The following is a 26,226-nucleotide window of genomic DNA, read 5'->3' as shown; positions in this document are numbered from 1 at the left end:
TACCCAATTTTGTGGTACCACACCCTTACAATGCTCTCCTGCAGCTGAATTGTACTTGTTGGCTTCTTTTGAGCAATTTTAGACGATATTATGTACCAGCAATTGGGTTCAAATCTGCACTGTTGCCGGGCCAGTTCTAATGCCAGTATTTCTGAGGTATGACTGCACCTTAATGGAGAAAAACGAGGGAAAACATTGGTGTAAGTATGTTTTCAGCCTTGTGAGACAAGAAGACAAACTCATCATTAAATCTAAATAACATAAAACTTACCAATTTTGCTGTGTGTCAAGTTGCTGAGTCCAGTTGAAAAATGCAGTTTTGGAGGTCTGTATGGTGATCCTTAATAATAAGTTTCAGACACTCCTTCAAGATAGCAGTTAGGTTTCTGCATTCATCGTTCCGTTAATACACTTAATTCGCCCCACCCCTTTGCTAGTTATGCATCCCCGGCCCATCTGACCGGCGGGGAACTTCACAGTCGGTGTTATGCAGTAAGGATAGTATGCATCCGATTTTCGTCGTCTGACATATCTCTTCCCACCCGAGCCATGCTGGTTGAATTTCGATTCGTCAGAAAAGATGACGGTGTCCCTTTGCTCATGAGATGCATTTTAGCCCAAGCTAGTCGCTTGTTCCTCATTTGTTGGGTGGCTATGGCTGTCGTGGATTTATCAAGTCAATCTCCATGTGGTAGCGGAAGTATGCCATTTGTTTCTCGTGAAGTGGACATGCCGTATTCCATTGTGTACTTCTTCTTAGGCTGATGGGTATGCAGACCTATCGGCCTAAGAAGAAGAAAGCCGTCTTTGGATAGTTGGTGGACTTGGTTCAACACCAGAGGCCATCTAAAAGTCCAGTTTTAGATCAGGAGGACTAGCATGGCGATTACGAAGGCATAGCCGTTGAAATATCAATCATGTGAAGGTGTAGTCACTCTTTTACGGCCTGATCCAGGTTTTCTCTTCACATCACTTGTTTCACGCTTTAATTTCGGCACCTGGGATACTGTTGACTGGTGGCAGCTTATTTTATCAGCGATAGCGCACGTAGAAAGCCCTTCCTGAAACAGAGTAACAGCTACACTTTTTTTTTTCTTGGTATTAGCTGAATCACATATGAAGTCATGCTTACACTTCCACAAAACAGGATACTAATGAGCGTGTATACTCTTCCAACGCCGTATTTAATGAAACAGCTGATGCAATACATTTACTGTGCGACAAAGAAATGATTGTAATCAAACACTATCTTATACGTTTTACTACAAATGTTACTTTTTTTAAGATGATGCAGTTTTTTTGTCCGCCACTGTATACTCTTCAAAAAAGGAACAGTCCTACAGTACATGATCTCACTTTTCAGCATACCAAAAATACAATATGGTCAGGAGCGGATTAAGGTCGATTGAGGCCCCGGGCACAGAAGAAAATATTGGGTCCCTTAAGAAAAAAACGAGAGAGATAGGGAAAATAAAAATACATGTTAACCATTTTTTTAAATAAATGAAAAATATTATGTACTATTAATGTTTTATTTCCAATAAAATTTGAATATAATATATGTATAATATAATTAATAATAGCATAATAATAATCACAAAGTTTTGAACTAATAGTTGAACTAATATGTTCAACTAATTTGTTGGGGTTTTGCGTATAAAGTTGGGGTTTTGCGTGGGCCTTTCAGAAGTCTAGGCCCAGGGCGCGCGCCCGGTGCGCCCGCCGTTAAATCCGCCTCTGAATATGGTTGTTCTGCTAGACTAGTGATTACATAGGAAGTCTCCGTGTAGGGATAAAACCACCCTTTTGATGTATCGTTGAAATTATAGCTTACTTTTGGAATAAACAAATACATTGTCCTACCAGTTACACTGTTATTCTGGTGCCCTAAATACTAAATTAATTTAGACCGTAAATACTTTACACTTTACTCGATAGCATAAGCCATAGGCTTCCTTGCACCGTGTGGCCATTGCTAATACTAATTCTAAAACTCCGAGTTACAGGCAGGAAAACCATGCTGTCCTCTCCAGAGAGGGACGAACTCAGTTACGTTGCCAAAAATCCCATAAAATTCCCCGCGTTATTGAGGAAATTCGAACTCGGATCTTTTCTACCCGGCATGGTGTGAATGGTGATTATATAGGAACTGTGCTATCCACGAGGGATTTATAGATCCTCTGTTCAAAGGAGTACTGCCACCTGTTGGCGGTGCAATTTTTTTCAAAAAGCATTTGTTGGACTTTCTGATGACTGTATACAGACTCTGTTACAGAGTGAGAATTGGTTCTCTGTTGCATGCAACCAGAGGCGTTGCTAGGGTTGTGGCGCCCATGGCAAATAAAAAAATGACGCCCCTTGAAAACTGTTTTTTAAATTTCTCTCTGAATTCTTATATTGGTAGTCAAACTGGTTACTCGTTAAAATAATGCGGAGATGGGGGCAAACCGCTGGTGCCGTTAGACCCTAAATACTCTACACTTTACTCAATATAATACCAGTTACAAAATAATAAAAACAATATACACTTTTATTGTTAAAGAATGAAACTGGACGCCAAAAATGAAGACACGCAACCCACCTGCCTCACCCTAGTTGCGCCACTGCGTGCAACTATCACCAGTCTGTGTAAAGAAGCACATTTTAGTGTGTTGATCAATGGGAACCCTTTACCCATGCACGCGTTTCATTGGGAACCTGTACTAAGGTAGCTGTCCGTCTCCAGTACTATCAGAAGACCATATCCACATGACAAATACACTGATCAATGATCACTGAATTATGACCACCTACCTAATACCGTGTTGGGCCATGGTTCGCACGGAAAATAGGCATTATTCGTCTAGGCATTGATGCAGGTGCAGATCCCTATGCATGTCTTCAGAAATCCATAGGGTTGCACCCATGCTGCCTGCAAGGCTTTCCACAGTGTCAGAATAGATGACGGTTGCGTGTCCACATGACTCACTTCCCGTCATCTATTCCACAGTGTCGGAACAGATGACGGTTGCGTGTCCACACGACTCACTTCCCGTTCCAGAACATCCCATAGGTGTTCAATTGGTTGAGGTCAGGCAAATTTAGAGGCCAATCAAGATAGATGACATCTTACTGTGTTCCTCAAACCAATCGTGCATAGTGCAGACCTGATGACATTGCGCATTATTGTGTTGGAAAATCCCGTTTCTGTGCTGGAAAAAATGCAACATGGCAGGGATAAGATAATAAGGTACTGTGCATTTTTCTGCGACACGAAGTGCTATTCTCGAGTAATAGAATTCTCAGAGAATAAAGACACTGATTGTGGCCATATTGGATCGGCTTGTGTTGTTGTCTTTGCAGCGCAACGTGGTCGGTGATAAGTGAGTCTGTCGCTACGGGAGCAAACAAACTGATCGGAGGGTACCCGCTCCAGTTCCTCAGTGTGCTGCCCTTTCTTCCCTTTTTGCTGCATTAAGCGTTTCCCCCCCCCCACCCAGCGTACTATTATTCTTATTATAAAAAACTTTTACTCCTTTTTTGGCTTTTTTCCCTTCCCTCCCTGTAATAGATACTGGTATCAAGTGCATGGAGTAGTAGTAGTAGTAAGGTTTTACGAGGGAATGATGTTTAATAATACGAAGATTATTAAACGATGATGTTAATAATACGAAGTTGAAATTACACACCAAGAAATAAGTGAACATGTACTAATTCTCCACAAAGTCTCCAGTTTTATTGATGCACTTGTCCTAACGATGCATCATTTTATTAATATCGGTACTGAAAAAGTCCGTGCCCTCACTCAGTAACCAACACGCACCGCCTGATGAACTTCTTCATCCGTGGTGAAATGCTTTGCTGAAAGGTGTTTTTTCAGAGGGCCGAATAAATGGAAGTCTGAAGGCGTTAAGTCTGAGCTGTAGGGGGTGAATGTGACAGTTTCCCAGCGATTACGGCGCAACCACTCACGAGTGGTGTGGGCAGTGTGTGGAGTTGTGTTGTCGTGCAACAAAATCACGCCGCTTGTCAGGAGTCCTGGTCATTTGCGTCGAATGTTGGCTTTCAGTTTTTCTAACGTTGCACAGTAAAGCTGTGCATTGATTGTTCCTCCCTTCAGCAAGAAATTCACCAACAGAACGCCTTGCGATCCCAGAACACTGTGGCCATGATGTCGATCTTCAATGTCAGCAAGGCTCGCTTAAAATTCATTGCACCAAAAACAATTCTTCTTTGTCATCATCTTTTCGTCCCACACAGCAACCAGGTCACGGCGAATGTCACTTGGTGAAGACCGGTTTTCTTGCAAAATGCGAATAACTTCACGAACACCTGTTTTGGACCACACTCGCACGGTAGTCGCCATTTTGCAACTGGAATCTGCTGTCAGTCAACAGTACTGCAACACTGCACTGGAGATCTTTTTGAACATTATTAACAGGTCTATCTGTCCACAGTGTTTCATCTCATTCCCTTTCACCATTATTAAGAAAAAAAATGTGTTACGTTACTTTTCGGAAACCCCTCGTAGGAGCATCAGCCACTAAGGCTCCGTGTATATTGTCTTTAAATTGCGTGTGTTCCGAGGTCGATTTTATGTTTTTGCTGGATGAAAAATCCTAGTTTCCGGGATGGGAAACCATGCTACCCTCGCCTGAGATTAAGTACATGGAGTACTTGGTTGTGTTCGATTATTATTATTGTTACTGTTGGTTGAGGAACTGTCTTATTATGCTACTGGTGTTCAGGTTCACGGCTTTCTAGCGTTCCATATGCGTATTCTTTGGGATGCTCTTGCAGGTAGCCTTGTTCTTGTGCTCTAACTGCTGAGCCTACATCGTCAGGTTTATTTATGTCTCTCACCCTGTCATGGCTTCGATCTCTTTACCAGTCTGGAGCTGGTTGTTTCGGCCGACTAACTTTTTTTGCTGCACTCCTTGGATTTTGCATTTGTCTAGAATAAATTCCATCCTGATATTGTTGCTGAATCCTTCACTGATCCGGAGTAGTTGCTGGAATTGCTTCTCAGTTGTTGCATAGAACTTGATGTCATCCATATAAATCAGGTGGAAGAGGGTATGCAGTTTTTTTCCATTTTCCTTCCTTTTTTTGAGGTTATATTCATACTTACTGTTGTTGAGCAGGGTGAATAGCGGGTTGAGTGCTAGACAGAACCACAGCATGCTCAGGGTATCTGCCTGAAAGATTCCTCTCCTGATGGGGGTCGGTCTGGTTGTTGTGTTTTTGACCTTAATGGTGGTACTCCATTTCGCCATGGTAGTCTGTGCAGTTAGCACGGTGGTATCGTTACTGTCTTCCCCACACCGGGTGGAAAAGGCCCGTTTTCGAACCCGTCGATGATGCGAGAAACTTTAATGGGCTTTTTTTGACTCTGTGGCTGAGTTAGTCGGCCTCAGGCGTAGACAGCAAGGTTTTTCCTCAGAAACTGGGGTTTTTCGTCCAGAAAAACAGGCAAATCGACCAGAGAACACACGCAATTTACAGACGATACAGATGGGTAGTTGAAATAATATTCTTCTTGATCCTAATAAATAGTTTTATTTCGTCAAAATCTAAAGATTTGTGTGTTAAAAATCAAGTATCGCGAGGGTGTCTCCAGGGATTTGTGCTTGGGCTCATTTGGAATTTAGTCCTGCAAAATTAGTTAACGCAATCCTTTCCAAATAATCAGATAATTGTATTTGCAGATGATCTTATAATTATTACTGCTGGAAGATCCTTGGAATATAATGCTAACAGTTAATTGACAAATTTTTAGTCTTTGGCACAAAACTAAAAACTTGCCCTTAAAGATGATGTTTAAGAACAAACTGGATCCCGACTACCAGAGATTAAGTTAAATGAGGTTCAGATACCACTGTGTTGGAAACCAAATATTTGGGTATAATTTGGTTATTGACTATAACTGCCATTCTTCCCACATCTAAAATACTTCTGTAATAAAGTTAGGAAGTTTTCTGGAGAAATTTTCAGCATATCTTAATCAGACTGAGGAACGGCGCAAAAAAACCGTATTTTTATATTATATTGCAGTGTTTCTCCCGATAACAATGTACGCTGAGGGAGCGTGGTATTACCGACTACGAATGTTCAATTTCAGATCAAATGAAATTCAGTTCAGCGTTTAAGGATTCTCAATATATTGCGAGTATGTCGAACTGTTTCAAGCTGCCCTTCAACTGTTGTGGGGGGTACCTAGGGCGTTGTTACTGTTTTAAGATTGAGAGAGAGAGAGAGAGAGAGAGAGAGAGAGAGAGAGAGATAGAGAGAGATACCTGCTACTGTTGTTGATATAAAATTAAACAACTCTGCTAGTGTTAAAAGTGAAAAGAAGCGATGTTTAAATGAAATAATTAATTTATGGCAAACAAGATGGGACGCTTGGACTTCTGGATGGGTTATACGACAGTTCATTTCTGACGACACATTTCTGATTAATAGGAAAGTTACACGTTGGTTTACTCCCAGTTTGGAAACTTTTTCTTGGTTACTGGTCACAGATCTCTCAATGATTGCGAAATGCATGCACTTAAGTGTGATCGATTCTGCCTCATGTTTTGTGGGGCCAATGAGAACTGGCAACACATTCTATATTAATTAGATAGTATGAGTCAGAATTTTCATTCCTGTGATCAGGACATACGGTCGATAAGCGTTGGCAGCTTCAGGAAGGAAAATCGTTTTGAATATTTTCGTTAGATTCCTTTAATTGCGTTAATTTGATTTTTAATTGTTTTAAATTGATTTGAATTGTGTTAAATTGATTATTTAATTATTTATATTTTACTCTAATGTACCGTTACCGGTTGTCGATTTTTTCGTTTTTTCTGTTTTAATTTCTGGAGGGTATCATACGGAAGTGTTCTACGCACTATATTGAGGTAAACTCCTCTTATTATTATACTAATATTCTATATTAATGCAGCATTTATGACACCTAGAGGATGGTACTTCATGAAACCACAGAAAATTTGGTGACTGGGCAGGAAGCATTACTTCTTTCTGACGAATGTATCTTTCTTGCATTCCAGGAGTTTTCGAAAGCAGTATTCCAGTCTCCTTGAACCGTCGAATAGTAGTTTGGATTCCTTTAAACGAAACACCTAGTTTTTTTTTTGTCAGTACGTTTCATGGAATAGCTTTTTTTTATAAAGATTAGAAATTGCACTTCCTTTTTTTTTTTTTTTCAACACTCTTGCCTTACCATGTTTATTACGATACACGCAAAATTGAATGACGGATGTAGGACTTTATGTTTCAGCTCTTTCTCCTCAATATATATTATTTCAAAACACATTAGAATCATATACAATACTGAATCTTCAATAATATCAAAACAACACTTCTACTGTCTGGAATATTCTAGAATCTTCTACAACGCTGTCACTTTTAGTAATCTACAATGTCCTACCATATTCAGAAGTTTTCTACACCTTTCTGGAATATTCTAGAAATTTCTTAAATATTTAAGTTTGTTTGATTTTTATATGTATATAAGTGACCAGGTCCTTAGTATTCCAATGCAGGACATTTGGAGAGGAGGGTTTCAACTCATCCTTAGAAACAATATATACACATAATTTTTAAAAATATTTATGTATAAAAAATATGGACACACAAAATAAAAATTAAATACATATACAGTACTAAACTTATAAAATAAAATATCACACTTCTTAAAAAAAAACAACAAATAGCCTATATTTGTTTTTTTTTTCCACAGAAAGTTTGAAGTTCAGTACTCCTCGTGTTACGCTACGCAACGAACAGAAGGTTGCAGGAAGGACGTGAACTTAGAAAAATAGTTGTAAATAAAAGGGAAAAAACACTTATTAGAAGGGTTTTTAATCGATTTTCATTTTTGTTTAGTGAAAAAAGGGTAGGTTTTTTTTCGGAGAAATAATAATACATACTTCTTTTAACAATAAAAACATCATGAGAAATTAAATAATATAATTAAATATATTTTTCCGCTGAGTGAATTTTTCTTAATAATTCTTCATTATTTGCCATTTCTTTGTAAAATTCTTCTTTACTACCGGAAAACTCTTTCCGTACGATTGGTTCCCGGCAAACATTATGTATGGAGGCTACATACCCAACCTGGGACATTTTCCGGGACACTGTGCAATGCGTGCAAATGACTGAAATCCGGGACTGTCCCACATTATCCAGGACGTCAAGTCATTTTATATATAAGAAAATATTTTAATAAAAACCGGTAAACAAGTTGATTCTATTTTAATAAAAACCTTGAAAATTAAAAAAAAAATGAAACGTGATTCCAAACTTTTAGGCGGGAAAGTTATGTGTAGACTTTCTTATTTCATGATTATTATTATTTTTATTGAGGTGGGCATTTTCATTTAACGCGCCCTTAATTCGCCAGCATTTTTTCTGCTTGCAATGTTTTTTTAGATTTTCCAAACAGATTTTTTAAAGAAAAATTGTTAATACTGACTTGATAGTTATACATATTTTTTTGAAATTTTATTCCAGTAAAGATGCACGTAATAATTACAAAGGACTGAATTCAATTTTTTGTTTTAATTTTTTTTTTTAATTAGAAAGTATTATGATGTTAATTTTTTTCGTATATAATGAAATAACGAATTATATATAATTTGTATTTTATAAAATTATATATGTATAATTATATGATTATAAGAGGTATATATATATATATATATATATCTGATGATTAAAATAAATCTGATATTTAAAATAAAATAAAAACATCAGCCAGTAGTACGACAAAAAAGTAGAGCGAAACACAACGTAAAATAATATAAAATAAACAAACAGGGAAGGGAAAGAAAGGGTAATAAGACAAAAAAGTAGTCGTTAATCCCCTGTATAATTTAGTCATTAAACCCAATTAATAAAAACGATGTAATTTTAAATAATGCCAATTATAGTTAATTTAGCGGTTCCTCCCCAGAAGGTACCAGTTCCAAAAGACGTGAAATATCACCAAAAGGGGGGGTTAAAGAAACTACAAAAAATTAAAATATCAAAATGATAGACTGACCATCATGCCCCATATCGACAGAGGACCACAAGGCCAATAATGGTCATGGAATCGCTGCATTTCAATCGTCATACAAATCATCGCAAAGGCGGAAATATCAAAGAACCAAACCACCCTACCATTCTCCGATAGATCAACCAATGCAGAGGATTTGCATGGCGGTGGTCCTTATGCAGCGAGAAATAATCTATAGAACAGACAGCACTCTAGATCAATAAAAACTACTGGCTGATGTTTTTATTTTATTTTAAATATCAGATTTATTTTAATCATCAGATATAATTAGGCTTCATGTGGAGGATTTGCATTTGCTGCCTGTAATGATAACTTTTTATTTATTTATTTTTATTATTACCTTTGCATAACTTTTATATTACATCATATATATATATATATATATATATATATATACACATTGTATTTTTTTTACTAATTTTGATATAACAAGAAATAAAAAGAAATTTTGATATAATAAAGAAATAATTTTAAGGCGTTCCTTATAATGATATTTCAGCAGTAATTTTATTTTATAGGTTTATTAAAACAGTCCTTAAAATAATACGAATATATTTTTTTATTAAATTAATTAAATTATTTAATAAATTAATGAAAAACAAAGGTGCATTTCTTATATTTGGCAATTGGCCTCAAGCTCCTAAATAAGAGTTCAATGATGTGTTCTGCAAAAATAAAGTAGAGAAAGCAGTTGGAATTATATGGGATATAAAATGGTTATACTCCAGATTATGGGTACACCTTTGGAGGAAGTGGCTTCTTTTGCTTGAATCCAAGCAAAAGAAGGTATTCTTTTGCTTGTATCCCAGCCAAAAATTAAAGTTTATTGAAAAAACCACAATTACTTGAATCCGACCAAAATTGGCCAAGCCCACAATGTGGTGACAACGTGACCCATAATCTGGATGTTCGGCCTATAAAATTAGCAAAATTATACAATAATGAAATTTTAATTTTGCAATACCAACTAGGGGCCTTTGCCCCATGCTCGCTTTCTCTTTCTCAGCTATGAATATGTTACTATATCTATATAATATTGGTGTAGATACACCAAAGACAACTCTTAAAGAAAAGCTACAATCGTAGTGTGGAAGGCATCATTTCATCTGCATCTTGTGCTCATCCTTAATAATGAGTTTACATGTACAGTATTGCACTATTTCGAATAAGTAACGGTTCACTAAATACAAAAGACTATTGCCACAATAAATACGTTACATATCATATTTATTTAATACGATATGTAACGTATTTAATGAGGAAAATTATTTTAATGTATAGAAAGATAACTATGAAAATTTATTTTGTTTCTCAGAGCAAACTAAACATAATTACAATTAATAAGCTTTCGGCTGGGAGGCAGCCTTCTTCAGATTGAATACATAAATGGCAGTTGGAATAGAGATGTGCACTGCCAGGATGGTGCGTGAGGCGCGTGGTTAATTGTTTGTTGATGTTTGTGGCTGTGACATATGGTGGTGACGTGGCCAGCGTTTGTCTATGGATAGAATTACTGCCTCTGTGATGGGGGTTAACTTGGCAACCACTGTTCCTGTTCAAAGAGGCATCCGAGCATTTTATATTTAACGATTCCAACCAGGTGCGCTTTAGGTAATGGTGGGACCTGTCCACAACCACGACATCGCGGTGTGGGTCGATGTCGTGGCGGGTTGTCCAGACATGCTCGGCGATAGCCGAGTGTTCTACATCTGCCAAACGGATCGCCCTTTTATGTTCTGAGAGACGTTTCTCGAGTCGACGTCCAGTCTCTCCAAAGTAGCAGCTGGTGCAGTCACGGCAAGAGATGCGATAGACCAAACCGCTCTGTAGAAGAGTGGGGACGGGTGTTTTTACGTTGGAGATAAGTGAACGCAGTTTCTTGCCTGGGAGTTGGATGCATTTTATCCCATATGATTTTAGGATTCTACCGATCTGTTGTGACAGGTTGGGGTTGTATGGGATAAATGCCCTCGTGGATGACTTGTCACTGTTGGCATTGCTGTTGGTCGTCACGTTGTCGCGTGCCTGTAGATCACACCTGTCAAGGACGTCGATGGGATAGCCACACTTCGTAAGGTCTACTTTGACTCTGGTGATCTCTTTGCGTCTCTCATCTGCGGAGCTGGAGTGTGTTCAGGCGCGAGTTAGCAAGGTTCGGGCAGTGGAGAGGAGGTGGCGCCGCGTGTGTGCTGACCGGAAGTTGGTAAATTGGATACATAATAAATTATAATGTATTCAATCTGAAGAAGGCTGCCTCCCAGCCGAAAGCTTATTAATTGTAATTATGTTTAGTTTGCTCTGAGAAACAAAATAAATTTTCGTAATGAATCCAGAGCACGTAGGCCTTTTTTACTAGAAAGATAACTATTTATATGAGAAAAACAAATCAAAATTATAATATAATACATTGCAATAAAATAAAAGTAATACAACTTACCATCTGCTGCAATTTCAGCATCTTCCAGATGCCACTTTTTTTCTTTTCTTTTTTTTTTTTTTTTTAATTGTAAATGGAATCAAATCCCTCCAGTATACCTTTGTACACCAATATTCTCTAACTGTTTATATGGTATTTTCTGTTTTTATTTTGGTGTACTGTGAATTATGAGATGTTAATTTTTAATGTGGCATTTAACAGAAGCCAGGTGAGAAAAAGCATCTGCCTTCTAAGCAGTTCTCATTCCCATGGTGTCTGTGAAATGCCAGTGACAGGTGGCTGATCTTACTGTAGAGCTTTGGGTTTAACAGCTGGCAAAAATGCAGATGCATGTTGCATCTGCCAGATGTTACGTGAACATCTCTGTTTCAAGTGGGAATGAATGACCTTGAAAATCCTAAAAAAACAATAAAATTTTTCCTTTTTTTATTTATATTTTTTTCCATATTTTTTAATTGTTTTTACCAAATCATAATTAATATATTGTTGTTTTCAATTCATTAAAAAAAGGTTAAATAAAATTTTTTATAATAAAAAAGGGTATTTCACAGATACCACATGAGCATCTTTGTTAAATCATGAGTGACAGAAGGTTAATTTCACTACCTATTTCGTCCCAATTTTTGGCTAATATGAAAATTTCAGTATTGTTTGCCTCTTTTGTCCTATATTGAAAATCTTTGAAATTAAATCATTGATATCTGTGATTAAAAATTAATGAACCGTGCAATTATCTATCTCCTGTTGGAATTATTTTTAGTTTAAGCTTGCTGGTTTGCAAGCTTAAACTTAAGCTATAAAAATAATTCCGACAGGGAGGTAGATAAGTACATCATCATCATGTGTACACTCATTGGAGCGTTTCCGGAGCAGTAAGCTCAACAACGCAATTTAGCTATTTACATCGACCTATTTAGCCTTCCTTACTGGAAACCAGCAAGGAAGTTTACCCTGCCTAGCCCCGTGGAGTCAGGTCGCTACTGCCCTTTAAAATGTTTACACTTTGTACACTATTTATGTAAGATCTGATTGCTTTGATCTAACCCACAATCAAAATTTACAGTTAATTTACAAGTCAACTACTGTACATGAGCTAAGCGTTTAGCTTCATATTTACATATCACCATAATAAGGCAACGAAAAGCAGTTGCAAGACAATACTAACATCCGCTAACGTGCGGGAATAAACATTATTTACAATGTACTAAGCACAACTCACATATTTACATTTCTATATATATTTGTACAACCATGGTATGGAACCTGAGCCTTTCAGCCACCATGAACGGTCGGCACAAGGAGAAGCCAGTACTCAAAGAGCACCACCCTGTCTGCTGAGCAGCAGGAAGAGCACTGACCAAAAGAAAGCTGAATTTGTTGAGCAGTTGCTATGGAAAACTATCCATAAACAACTATCCAAAGTAATTCTTATAGATAGGGCAATCCCTACTACGAACAGAATGGTCAGAGGCACCACCGCTCTTCGAGCAGTTCACACAAGTAGGCTTCTCGGCCTGCTTTGGACACTCCTTAAGAAAGTGGCCCTCCCTGGCACAATGGCCAAACACAGCCTTTAATTTACAGTTATTTGCTTGGTGCCCTTAGGCAAGACATTTAAAACACTTCACTGTGAAGTATATATCACGGACTTTGTAGGACGACCAGTGCAGGAACACTCTGCCTTTCTCTATCAAGATATTCCGCAACTCTGTGGGAACCTCAATGATCCAGTTCTTAGTGTCCTTATTTGTGACTTTCGCCACTGACCTAACTATGGTGTTCGATTGGAACAGAGATCTGCTCACATTGTGAGAACTAAGGTTACGCTCAAAAAGCTCTGAGAGAAAATCTTCTTTTTCGACATCACCATCTACGTTGTAGATGATGAGATGTTTACTAGGCTTCTTGGGGACCTCAGTCTTCATACCCTTTGCCTTTATTGTCTCACAGTTAAGTACCTTTTGAGCATCTTCTTGACTGGAAATCTCCAGTACAACTCCATTATTTTTAATGGTTCTCATTCTGTGGACATTCACGCTCTTCAGAACAGGCTTAACAGCTTGTAAGACAGTCTGTCTTACATCCTCACTGGTCTTTAGCATCTTGGAATCCGATTTGATCAAAATGGCGTGCACTTCCGTCTTCTTTGGAACAGAACTCGTCTGGTTTTGTACAACATCCGCGTACAATGTGGGCACAACGCTGACAGAGGACTGACTCTTTAACATCACCTTTAACGACTGGTTTTTGGCATACACTTCGATAGCCTTTGCTTCCAGCTGATCCCACATTCCAAGAATGGCATACATAGCCGCTCTGTTGACCTTATTTGAGTCATTAAACATATAGTCATGGAGTCTCTGATGCACAACGTTCATGTCTTTGAAGTTTTCCTGTGGATCTCCTTCGTTTTCGTCGGAGTCCTGTCTGAGCCACTTTGCGGCAGTTCTCTGCACTGACTCAACAACCGCCGAGTCACTGGAGGAGTCTCCATCCATGGTATCCACCAAGTTAGTGGCTTGTCTCTCGAGCACAACTTGTGCTGAGCCTGACGAATCAGTCCCAACCCTACCGTCCGCAGAGCCAGAACCGCCAGGACAAGCAATGTCCATAGCCTCACTGTCTAGAGTCTTTAATGATAGCTTGCTCTTTGACATGGTTGTAATACAGACAAGTTTTGCAACAGTACTTTTATAATGTAATGGCTTATATGGAAACACAATGTTCGAATCCAATAGTCCCACACTACAACATTTTTGACCGACAAAAGTCCGTCGATCAAGGCCTACTTAGCCGATCAGGAGCCCCTGGTCACCCACCCCAGACTGTGTGGAAGTGAGGCCAAACCAATCAGCAGTACCGGGTTTTTCCGTTAAGAGGCCCACCCAAATATAGGTCCATCTGGGCCTATATTAGGATTTTGTTTTCCAAATAGAAGCCCATGGGCTTTTATTGGGGACAAATAATAACACGCTTTCTTGTAATGTACCGTATATCGGCGCTCTGCGCATGCCCGAGATGTCATTGCAATAGATGTGAACTGCACGTCTTTACTCGTTGTCAGAATATTTAACCCTAAAAATGGAAAATAAAAAGTCTAGTAAACGAAAATCGTATACTATCCAGGAAAAACTAAAGTTTGTGACACATTTAAAAGCAGGGGAAAGTCAAAATTCCATATCGCAACAAACAGGCATTGACAGGAAAAATCTTTGCCATTGGTTGCAGCAAGAAGCAGAATTATTGAAGCTGGTTAAAAAACGTAAACACAAACGTCTTGAGGGTGCAGGAAGGAAGGCGTTTTATCCCGAAATTGAGAAAAAACTATTTGAATTTTTCAAAAGGAACGAAATAACCACCGATCAGTTACCTATAACACATTGCAAAACTATATTTTCTCACTAGAATTTGGCCTTAAAATACCACCCGCTTTTAAAGTAAGCAACAAGTTCTTATTTGGATGGACCAGGAGACATCGGATTAGATCACGTAAAATAACTCATCATGGACAACTGGATAATCACGATCCAAAGGAAACGCAGGAACAAGTAAAGCAATACTTAATTAAAGTAAATAACGCTACAGCAGGAATGACAAGTGATCGTGTTTTTAATATGGATGAAACTCCATGTTACTTTGACATGGCAAGAGATTGCACTCTTCACTTTGTTGGGAGCAAAAATGTTGGTGGTGCGGATTCAGGGTTCAGAAAAAATCTATGAGAAAGGAATGGGATAATTGGGTAAGAGAAGAAACTGCTGAATTTACTCCAGAAGAATATAGTAAAAGACTATCTTACCAAAAGATTGTTGAAATGGTTATTTCTGCCTGTAATACAATCCAATCAAAATCAATTCAAAGAGCATTTGAATGTTGCGGCATTGCTGCAAATGGACAAGAAATACCAGCAACCAATATATTAAATCAAAAATTGTGAATTATCTTTGAAACAAATCATGGACTTGAAATTGAATCTGATGATCTGGCTGCTAGTGATGGAAGTGATGAAGAATTAATGGAATTGGATGAAGACGAAAACAACAATTCTTCCACTACTAACTTGGATTGCTCTGATACAACAGGTTTTGAATGAAAATTACTAATATAAATAATTCTCTTCTTGCAATTATTATTTGTCTTATATATTTATATTTTTTTAATATAATAAGAATAATTTTTAATTTCATACTGTTCCAATGTTGCAATATTTAAAATAAAAATAACCTTTCATTAATCAAATAAATATTATTTAAAATAAAAATAGCCTTTCATTAATCAAATAAATATTATTTCAAAATAAACCTGTTTCCGTTAAGAAGCCCATGGGCTTCTATTTAGGGACAACATGAGAACCTTAAAAATGCAAAAACCATATACAAGCCCATGGGCTTCTTAACGGAAAAACCCGGTAGTCACTGCACAGTAATAAGAAGTCTCTTATTGGAACACTTAGATCACTCTAATAAACGCAAGATCAAAGCAATGAGAACACTGTGCACCCAGACCGCCAAAATGGTACCGGGGCAGGTAGATAAGTACATCATCATCATCATCATATGTACACTGAGCTGGTGCGTTTCCTGGCGCAAGAGGCGCAACAATGCAAATTAGCTATTTTCGACCTATTTAGCCTTCCCTGCTGAGATTAGCAGGAAAGTTTAGCATCCCTTGCCCGTGGAGGTAGGTCGCTACTACCCTTTAATTTTAGCTATTTACACAATTTTTTTTATTAAGATCTGATTGCTCTGATCAGAACCAAATCAATACTCAAATCAATTTAGAAGTCATCTACAAATTTGCACCATAAATACATCAATATATTTTTTATATATACAACATGTTTATTTATATACACAACTAAATGCACCATATATACATTATATACAACTATATGCACCATATTTACATTATATATACACTATATGCACCATATTTACACCAATTATTATATACACAAAACTATACATTTACAAAGACAAGCAGTTGTTACACAAAACTAACTTCCGCTAACATGCGGGAAAACTCTTATTTACAGTAGTGCTCCAAGCACTACTTACTTATATACAACTATACAATTTATACAAGCTTAAACTGAGACTGAGAACTGCAAAAAGCAGCACACATCGGGGGAGACCGACAGTCAAAGGGAACCAACACGGTCTGCTGAGCAGCAGGAGAACTGACCAAGAGAGAACTGTTCCATAAGCAACTTTGCTTTTAATCACCTTAAGGTAACTTTTGTAGATAGGGCATTCCCTACTATGCACTGAGTGGTCAGTAGTACCTCCACGCTTCAAGCAATTCGCACAGGTAGACTTCTCAGCCTTTTTAGGGCAGTCCTTCTGAAAGTGTCCCTCACCAGCACAGTGGCCACAAACAGCTTTGGCTTTACAGCTTCTTTCTTGATGCCCAAAGGCAAAGCACTTAAAACACTTAACCTTAAGAAAGATGTCACGCACCTTGTATGACGACCAATGTAGAAACACTCTGCCGTTCTCGATCAGAATGTTTCCACAACTCTGTGGGAACCTCAGTGATCCAGTTTTTGGTATCTTTATTTGTAACTTTTGCAATAGACTGGATAACAACACTTGCTTGGAATTGAGCTCTATCTATCCCTTGAGAACTGAAGTTCCACTCGAACATCTCAGACAGGAAATCAGCTTTTTTGACATCTGGGTTGACGTCATAAATAATTAGGCGCTTGCCTAACTTCTTAGGAACCTTCAGTTTTCATTCCCTTCGCCTTAATTGTTTCACAGTTTAAAATCTTTTGTGCATCTTCTTTACTGGCTACTTCCAGCACAACTCCTTTGTCCTTAATGGTTCTCAGATGACGAACATTGACACTCTTTAGAACAGGCTTTACAGTCTGTAAAACAACTTGTTTCACATCTTCACTGGTCTTAAGAGAATCGGTATCAGCCTTTATTAATACGGCGTGCACTTCCTTCTTTTTTGGTGGTAAGCTCATCAGACTACGCACGACATACACATACGAATTGGGCGCAACATTGACTGAGGACTGACTCATCTTCAACATCGCCTTGAGCGACTGTTATTTGTTATTTGGGTTTTTTTTAGGAGCATTAGCAACTAAGGCCATATTGCTCCGGGGATATGCGGTGGTCATTCCCTGACCTTTCCGCATCCTCCATATCTGGTGGCTCACGGGCTCGAACCCCGGTCTAATCAAGAAGCATGTGCTACGCACTGCTGCTCCTGCCCACCTGGCTACGGAGACGCCTTTGAGCGACTGGTTCTCGGCAAAAACTTCTGTTGCCTTGGCTTCCAGTTGGTCCCACATACTGAGGATTTTATACATCGCCGCTCTGTTAACTTTATTCGAGTCATTGAATATATAATCATGGAGCTGCTGACGCACTACTTTCAATTCCTTGAAGTTTTCCTGTGAGTCTCCATCCTCATCAGAGGAGTTCTCTCTGAGCCGCTTCGTGGCAGTTCTCTGTACTGACTCGATAACTGACGAATCATTAGAAGAGTCTTCTTCCATGAAGTATGCATGGTCAGTTGGATCGTCGCACACAGGAACGTCCATCTCATTGGTCAATCTAGTCAGGCTTAGCTCAGCTCGTGGCTGAGCTGTAGTCAGTTCTTTTGACATGATGCAACACAACAATAATTAACAGTTTATGCTACACGATCTATTTAGACTAACAAAGTCTGTTAGTCAAGGCCTATTTAGCCGACTAGGACTCGCCTGGGCACCCACCCCGGACTGCGTGGAAGTAAGGCCTGCCAGATAGCAGTAGTCACTGCACAAGAAGTCTCTTGTGTAAGCACTAAGATCACTATAATAAACACTAGATCAAAGCAATAAGAACACTGTGCACCCAGGCTGCCAAAATGGTACTGGGGCAGGTAGATAAGTACATTTTAGCCTCCATAAGAACCACTACCTGAGCCGAAGCTCATCCGTGGAATTACTCTTCGGATGAGCTTCGGCTCAGGTAGTGGTTCTTATGGAGACTAAAATGTACTTATCTACCTGCCCCAGTACCATTTTGGCAGCCTGGGTGCACAGTGTTCTTATTGCTTTGATCTAGTGTTTATTATAGTGATCTTAGTGCTTACACAAGAGACTTCTTGTGGAAGCACTGTGCAGTGACTACTGCTATCTGGCAGGCCTTACTTCCACGCAGTCCGGGGTGGGTGCCCAGGCGAGTCCTAGTCGGTAGATAAGTACAGTTGGCAGTGATTAGTTCTAATATGCTTCGCCTTTGTGCATTCCTATTAACATATACCCTCTTATTGGTGCTGCTTACTAGCAGAGCCATGTAAATGGGGGGGGGCATTTGGATGTGCTGAACTGGGGCTCCTGATCTGGGGGGGCAATCGAGGGAGACATCAAAGTCTCAACATAAATAAATGAGGCCCTTTAACCCCTTTTGCTCCCCCCCCCTCCCAAGTACCTTTGCACATTCCTGCTTACGACAAAGCTGACAACCTGTTTTCCGTGTGGCATACTCTTAGTGTCATAGAAGTTTGTCATCAGTTCACTGTTAAGTGCAGCACTTCATTTAACACTTTTTAGTATTCGCTTGTTTGGGTTTTTTCCTTTGAAGCCAAGAAAAAAAAATTGTATGTAGAAAAAAATTATATATCATATGTCTGGGATCAAATATTATGTTAAATTTGCATAAAAATAAAGTCCAATATTTTGACAGTTTAAGAGAAAGCAGTTACAATGAAATGTATTAGTTAAATTAGGGATTCAACATCATTGATCTACATTTTAAAAATGTCGATCAGTTTTAAAAATTTAAAAATTGCTATTAACCACAAAAAAAAACATTTAATAGAATTTTAAAAATAAATTACTTGGAGAATGTGTTTAGATTGTGGTTATTTCGTGCAAAACAGTCATTAACTTAGTCTACTTTATTTATTTACTTTTCCACCAGAAAATATTTGGATTCAGTATTCTAGTCCATCCACAGCAGGCATGTGCAATTTGATTAGTGTAAATAAGACCAATGTAAATACACTTCCATGTAGAGAAATGGCTACAGTAATTTGCAGAAGACCTTACTTGCCATTAGGTAAGTCATTCTTTTTATAAACTTATGTTCTCTCTCTCTCTTTCATTTTTTTAAACCTGCTAATAACCAACTCCACATTGTTATATATAAATTCAAGAGAAGACATATAAAAATATAATTGGAAGAGTTTTATACTTATCTCCTAATTGCTCTGTACAGGCTGTCTGACTATACAATAATTTTTATTCAGACGTATGGATTACATCAGAGCATAAATGGCCTGTTGTACATAAATGTGGTGTATAATTTAGGTATATAAGGCCTTGAACTGTTTGAGCAAGCCCAATGCTGATGGGATTCTTCCTCTTGCTCAGATTGCACACCATTAGAGGGGGCATTAATTCAAATTGAGGAAAGACAGTTGTAGAATATATGTGCAGAAATTTGTCTTTAGCCAGCGGGTGGTTGAATGCTGGAACAAGCTTAAATAAATTCAAGGAAGAAGTGGACAAACTTTTGGAGTGAATGGATTGGTGAAATGGGAAGGTTTTTTTTTTTTGGCTGTTGCTGTATAAGCTTGCTTTCTTGCATCATATGCCTCTACATGTTGTCCATATGTTGACCAACTGCTCAATAAAGCAGAGTGTCTCTGCTGGAGCAAAAATCCAAATTATCTATGCTCATTGCCCTCTGCAGGTATATAAAAATATCACCACATTCTTATATCCAATACTTCCTTATGAGGCTGACATATTGGCATTAATTATACCTAATATAGGAAAGGCAGAAATTTTGGAATGCAGGTTTTTGACCTATCCTGATACTAATCATAAACAACTCAGTTCTTTTGGAGATATTTCTTTCCATCCCAAGGATATCAGCTATCCAGACCCTGGACTATGCTAGCTTGCCTTAGGTTTTCAGTGAACAAAAATTACTATCACCAGAAGATTCTACTCCCATAGGTCCTTGCAAAAATCACCTCTGCAAAACTCCTAAGCAGTAGAATCAGTGTACATTACTTGTGAAGTGCATTCTTTAACAAGTCATCAGTGGTATCATTGTGTATTACTTGTTCAAGTGGATTCTGCTTCTTCATGTAGTGAAATGAGATCATCACTTTTACTGTTTGTTAATAAATAACTGTTTTTTTTTTTGCATTGTTATTTTTGGTACTGTACTGCATAAAATATCAGTTAACTGGATCTGCCATATAAGAGAGTCAGTGTCACTAATTATGACGCATCAGATATGCAAATCATCTGAAAGCAATCCTGAAAGATTAATGTACAGTATATATTTGTTTTGACAAAAGAGTGTAGGAATGTTATAAGTTCTGACCTTCAAATATTTCAATTGAGCCATGGTAGTAGTAGAAGTGGCATGTGATGCAAGAAAGCAAGTGTATGAGCTTATGCAGCATCAGCCAAAAAAAAAAAAAAAAAAATTACAAAACAATCCCCTCTAAATGTTTGTCCAGTTCCTCCTTAAATTTTTTTAACCTATCAACTTCCACAACAACAGATGGAAGTTTGTTCCAGCAATTAACCACCCGCTGGCTAAAGGCAAATTTCCACACATCTATTCTACATCTGTCCTTCCTCAATTTCAATTTATTCCCCCTTAGGTTTGTAAGCTGAACAAGTGGAAGAATCCCATCAGAATTCAATGTGCTCAACCCATTCAAGGCCTTATACACCTCAACCAGATCACCTCACAAGTGCCTAGTCTCCAGCTGCTGCAATTTGCAGATCTTAAGCCTCTCCTGGTAAGAGGATTCCTTCATTCCCTCGCCAATCTTGTTGCCCTTCTCTGTACACGCTCAAGTAACTCTACATCCTTCCTAAAATGAGGCCTCCAGACCTGCACGTAGTACTCAAGGCATGGCCTAACCATTGCCTTATACAGAGGGACAATCACCTCCTTTTCCCTGCTAGCAAAATTCCTATATATCATTGACAAAACCCCATGACCTGCCCTGGCATACTGTCTGCATTGCTCAGAAAACTTCATATCTGCCTGCACAATTATTCCCAGGTCTTTTTCATTTTCTACCACCTTAAGTGTAGTACCACACGGTTGGTACGTTTCTCTGGGGTTACTTCTACCCATATGCAGTACTTTGCATTTGTCAAGGTTAAACTTCAGTTGCCACTTCTTAGCCCATCTGCCTAAATTATCTAGATCCTGTTGCAGTAGCACACTGCCATTACTGTCATTAACAACCCTGCCAACCTTTGTATCATCTGCAAACTTCGACATTAAGCCTGATATACCTTCATCAATATCATTGATAAATATACAAAACAACAGTGGACCTAACACAAAACCCTGTGGGACTCCACTAATAACATTAGTCCACGAAGAGCAGCACCCATTGATTACCACCCTCTGTCTTCTCCCACTTAACCATCCTTTTATCCATTGCAGCAACTTACCCTTAATACCATTCTGCTCCAATTTGTACAATAGTCTTTCATGCGCAACAGTGTAAAAAGCTTTCCTGAAATCCAAATAGATGATATCAAAATTATTTTTTGCATCCAGTTCCTTTGTAACCACATCATAATATCCTATCAGATTTGTCAAACAAGACTTTCCCTTAACAAACCCATGCTGTGTCTGAATTATTGCAGCAGTCTCGTCTAGATGATCCCGCAATGCATCTTTAACCAGTGACTCCATTATTTTAACCGGAACAGAAGTTAAACTAACTGGTCTAATTACTCGTGTCACCCTTCGATCCCCGTTTGTGAATTGGGGATACATTTGCACATCTCCAGTCCGTGGGAACCTCCCCTGAGTCGAATTTCCATAAGTCAAGTATTATGTAAGCTGGGGAGTGTCTGTATTATGTTATGAGGTACATGAAACGAAGTGAAAACAATTATTTTTTATATATTATTAGTTAATTAAATTAATTGGTAAAAAAATAATTAGTTATTTCCTTTTCACTTTAATAATAACAAGACACGAAAAACAATTAATTTAAGAAAAGCACTGGAAAGTTAATGTAATGCATATATTACTTGATTTATTTGAGACTGGCATTGTTTGTGCCAGAGGGCTTGGAGAGAATCTTTAAATCATCTCTGTAAATGAAGAGACCTTATCTATTTTGAATCTGTGATGTAATGATTTCAGGTTATAATAATCTAGATTGGAGGGCATACTAACATGCTTACTGTCACAGAGTCTAGTTATTTATTTAAAATGTGACAGTTCTATTGACCTCTGAGCATCAAAAATGTGAGGCTGCAAAACACATTGAACATAGAAGGACAAATTAGTTCTAATGTCATATTGCTTCTGGTATATTAAATACTTGTGTACATAAAGCAGTATATATATTGCTTTATGTCACAATTTTTCTGGAATGAATCTTGGCATAAATTGATGTATGCTTGTTATATGTTTGTTTCAGCAGTTACCAATGTATTAGAAGCTTGCCTCAATTTATGCCACGATCCATTCCAGAAAAATGATGTCAAATGGGCTAGTTGTTGACTCTGTTATTTGGTATTCATATAATGGAACATATGTGCAAAGGGAGATTTATAGTAATTTGGTAATTGTTATATCCATTTCTTTAAAGAATGAGGACATGCTGTAAGAGTGCTATTCACATGTAGATCACTGAGAAATATAACACAAACCTCTGGTTCAGAAACATGTAATAAATCACAATTCATAATAAATAGGAGGTATTTTTCATGAAATTAAAATTTTTGTGAGACAACCTGTTAATAACACAGAATATTGAATTTATTTGCAATACTGTATTCTTATACCAGATTTTTTTTTCTGCCCTATAGATTTAAAGGTATTAATTTACCCTTCAGCAGAACCATCATTTATTTTGAAAGATTTTAATACCAAAATACTAACTTGTATGGTAACAATTAGAGAGAAAGTTGTAAACAACAAAATTCAGTATTTGTGGATAAAGGATGGCATTCCATTAGCAAATATTCAATCATTAAACCCATCTGTAACATTTGATGAAACTAAAATTCAAGGTGTACAAGCAAGTCGACAAGGTAGATATTGGTGCAGGGTACTGATGAATGATGTAAGTGAACCACACAATTCTGCCCCTGTTGATCTGATTTTAAAAGGTAAGTTAACTGATTTTTAATCAGTAATTTTAAGTTAATATGCTTCCCCTTGTTCTGGATGTTTTTAAGTTTTTGAACATTATTTTACTTTTCTAGAGCTCTAAAAAAGTATACATTGTTAAGCAGAATTTTTTTTTTTATTTTGTATTTTTTCTTTTAGTGAGAGAAAAATACAGTTATAAAATTTATTATTGTGCAGAATCACAAAGGATATTAAACTTTAAAATCAATTCTATTAGCTTTTACATAGTAAGTTGTTTACATAAAATGTTGACTAAGTGAAATAGCAATTAATAGATTGTGTGAGGATGATTCTCTATATCTTAAAAGAAATTAGTATACATTAACAAGTGTGCGTGCATGTGATTGTTTGGGTCAGGCGATTTTCAAGCTCCGTGATTTTCAATTATTTTTTGTTTCTTAAACTAGTGTAACAATTGCAATTTTCATTAAGTGACTTAGATTTATATTCACAGTTTGTGATGTGTGATTTATTGAAGTGTTTTTGGAATCCTGGCAGTATTGCTAAAGGTAAACCATACCTCATAGTTCGGCATTGTGATCACAGTGTTTGCTCTTTCGATAGTTGGAGTCCACCTACTGCTGAAAGTATATTGTCAGCTTCTCACCACTCGACTTAATCCTTGCCTGGAGAAACATTCCTTAGTCAGTAAGTACTCTGTGTTCTTATTTATTCAGCAACCTTGCAATATTTCTCCCAGTAGTGAATAGTGCATTTATGGTACGATGCCATCAAAAAATATGCAATCCTGCTCGAGCTACAAAAAACTTTCTGACTGCCTGATAAAATGTACAGGACCATGCCAGTTCTTTTTTGTACTATGCATAGTATAAAAGAGTTAAAAAGGACTGCACAACTGAGGAAATCAGAATGGAGATGTGCTGACTGCTGCAAACAAAAAAGGAATTCGTCAGATATAGGGGACATGCAGCTCCTTTGGCTCGTTTCCCTCCCTCCCCCACAAGCTCCCCCTGGAAAGCTGAATGAGGTAAATGATGTCAATAGACATAATGGTGTCATGCTCAGTAAACTGGCTACAAACAGCAAGCTTTTGCCTGGGGTCACTGATAATCACAAGCTTGTCACTGAAATCACAAGCTTCAGTCAGATGCTCTTTTTGCTGTTGTAATACAGAGAAACTGGAAACCCATTGAATGCATTCTAAGAAAACTGCACTCAGAAAATAACTCTCTAAGCGACCATCTGCACTAGCTGGAAGACCAGCAATGAAAGTCCTTGAGCCTATTACAAAGTCTCTTGTCCCTGAACCCCAAGTTTCACAGGAATGCCCACCGCCTTCACTTGAGTCAATGCGATGCCCAGAAGTGGCAATATCTGCACCCTCTAAAGATGGCGCCTACAAGGCCTATATTGTCAGGCTACAACCTGCGAAACATGACTCCAAGATTGCCAACATGAATGAAGCCCAGCAAGGCCAGATGCCCAGGCCAGCACTGATGAAAGCACCCCCCCCACTCACCAAATGCATTTCTGAAACAGCAGCAACAAGAGTGGTTAATATGAGCCTTAGAATATGAAATTGACAAGAGACCACACAAATATTTTCATTAGCAGGCTGTATCCCTTGACAAAAGCTGAAAAAATAGAGGCACTATTGAAGGAACTAGACATACCTGGGAAGCCTTTTAAAGCATCCCACGTAAAGGCCTCAGACAGTTTTTAAATTCTGTACAGTGGGATCAACTGATGATGTTACCAACATTGAATTCTAAACGGGAAGCCTTCAGGGACTTAATTTTGGAGGCTACTAGGCTTTTCATTCCAACTAAGAAATACTGTTCAAGGTTTAGGCCTAAATGGATGTCACATGAATTAATGAGGCTCGTGGCAGAGAAGAAAAAAGTATGGGATGCATATAAAGTATCAGGTGACACAGAAGCCTATGGCAGATATAAACTAGTCTGTAATCAAGTCACAAAGGCGGTTAGGCAGGCGAAGGCAGATTACGAGAAATCCTTGGCAAAGGATGCAAACAAAAACAGCAAAGAGTTCTTTACTTATGTAAACTCTAGAAGGAAAGGGATGGATCAGATTGGATCACTTTTTTTTTTTTTTTTTTTTTTTATGAGAACCCCAAACACGAGAGGTATTAGAACCTATAGTACTTAGTACCGTGCTTGGGTTAGAGGTTGAGAAGACGAAAGAAGATATTTGTTGACATTGGACTTGAACTTCTGTAGATTGTAATTTTCAGGAAATACGTATGAAGGAAGGTTGTTCCAGAAAACGGCAGTTGAATGAATAAATGAGGAAGACGAAAAGTTGGTTCTGTGGGTTTGAAGTTGGACAGTAAATGGATGTTGGCTGGTGGCGGCACGTGTTCGGACTGTTTTGAAAGAGAGAGCGGGAATTATAGAAGCCAATTCAGAAGAACAGTGCCCATGAAAGTATCTGTAGAAGAGGCATGCAGCAGAAACAGCACGTCTATGTGAAAGCGAGTGGAGAGACTCTGTTAGAGATGAATCATTAATTAACCTAACTGCCCTCTTCTGAATGGAATCAAGAAGCCTGAGAGAGGTTTTGGGGGCACCACCCCAGATGTGGGAACAATATTCCATGGCAGGACGGATTTGCGATTT

At 38.0% G+C, this 26,226-nt stretch overlaps 1 protein-coding gene across 1 annotated transcript in view; it reads left to right on the top strand.

Moving 5' to 3' along the window:
- Positions 1-23,708, top strand: part of LOC150088194 (uncharacterized) — a 147,251-nt gene extending 123,543 nt beyond the window's left edge. The window contains exons 7-9 of the mRNA XM_090370067.1: positions 19,409-19,546; positions 23,302-23,604; positions 23,701-23,708. Of these exons, the coding sequence (XP_090226193.1) occupies positions 19,409-19,546; positions 23,302-23,604; positions 23,701-23,708 (449 nt within the window). The remainder of the gene's footprint in view (positions 1-19,408; positions 19,547-23,301; positions 23,605-23,700) is intronic.
- The last annotated feature ends 2,518 nt before the right edge of the window (positions 23,709-26,226 follow it).

The sequence above is a fragment of the Mastigoproctus giganteus genome, chromosome 3 (genome assembly GCF_048544385.1).
Source record: "Mastigoproctus giganteus isolate SK-2022 chromosome 3, ASM4854438v1, whole genome shotgun sequence".
NCBI lineage: Eukaryota > Metazoa > Arthropoda > Arachnida > Uropygi > Thelyphonidae > Mastigoproctus > Mastigoproctus giganteus.
Note: the sequence above shows the minus strand (reverse complement) of the source record. Positions and strands in the feature narration are given on the sequence as shown.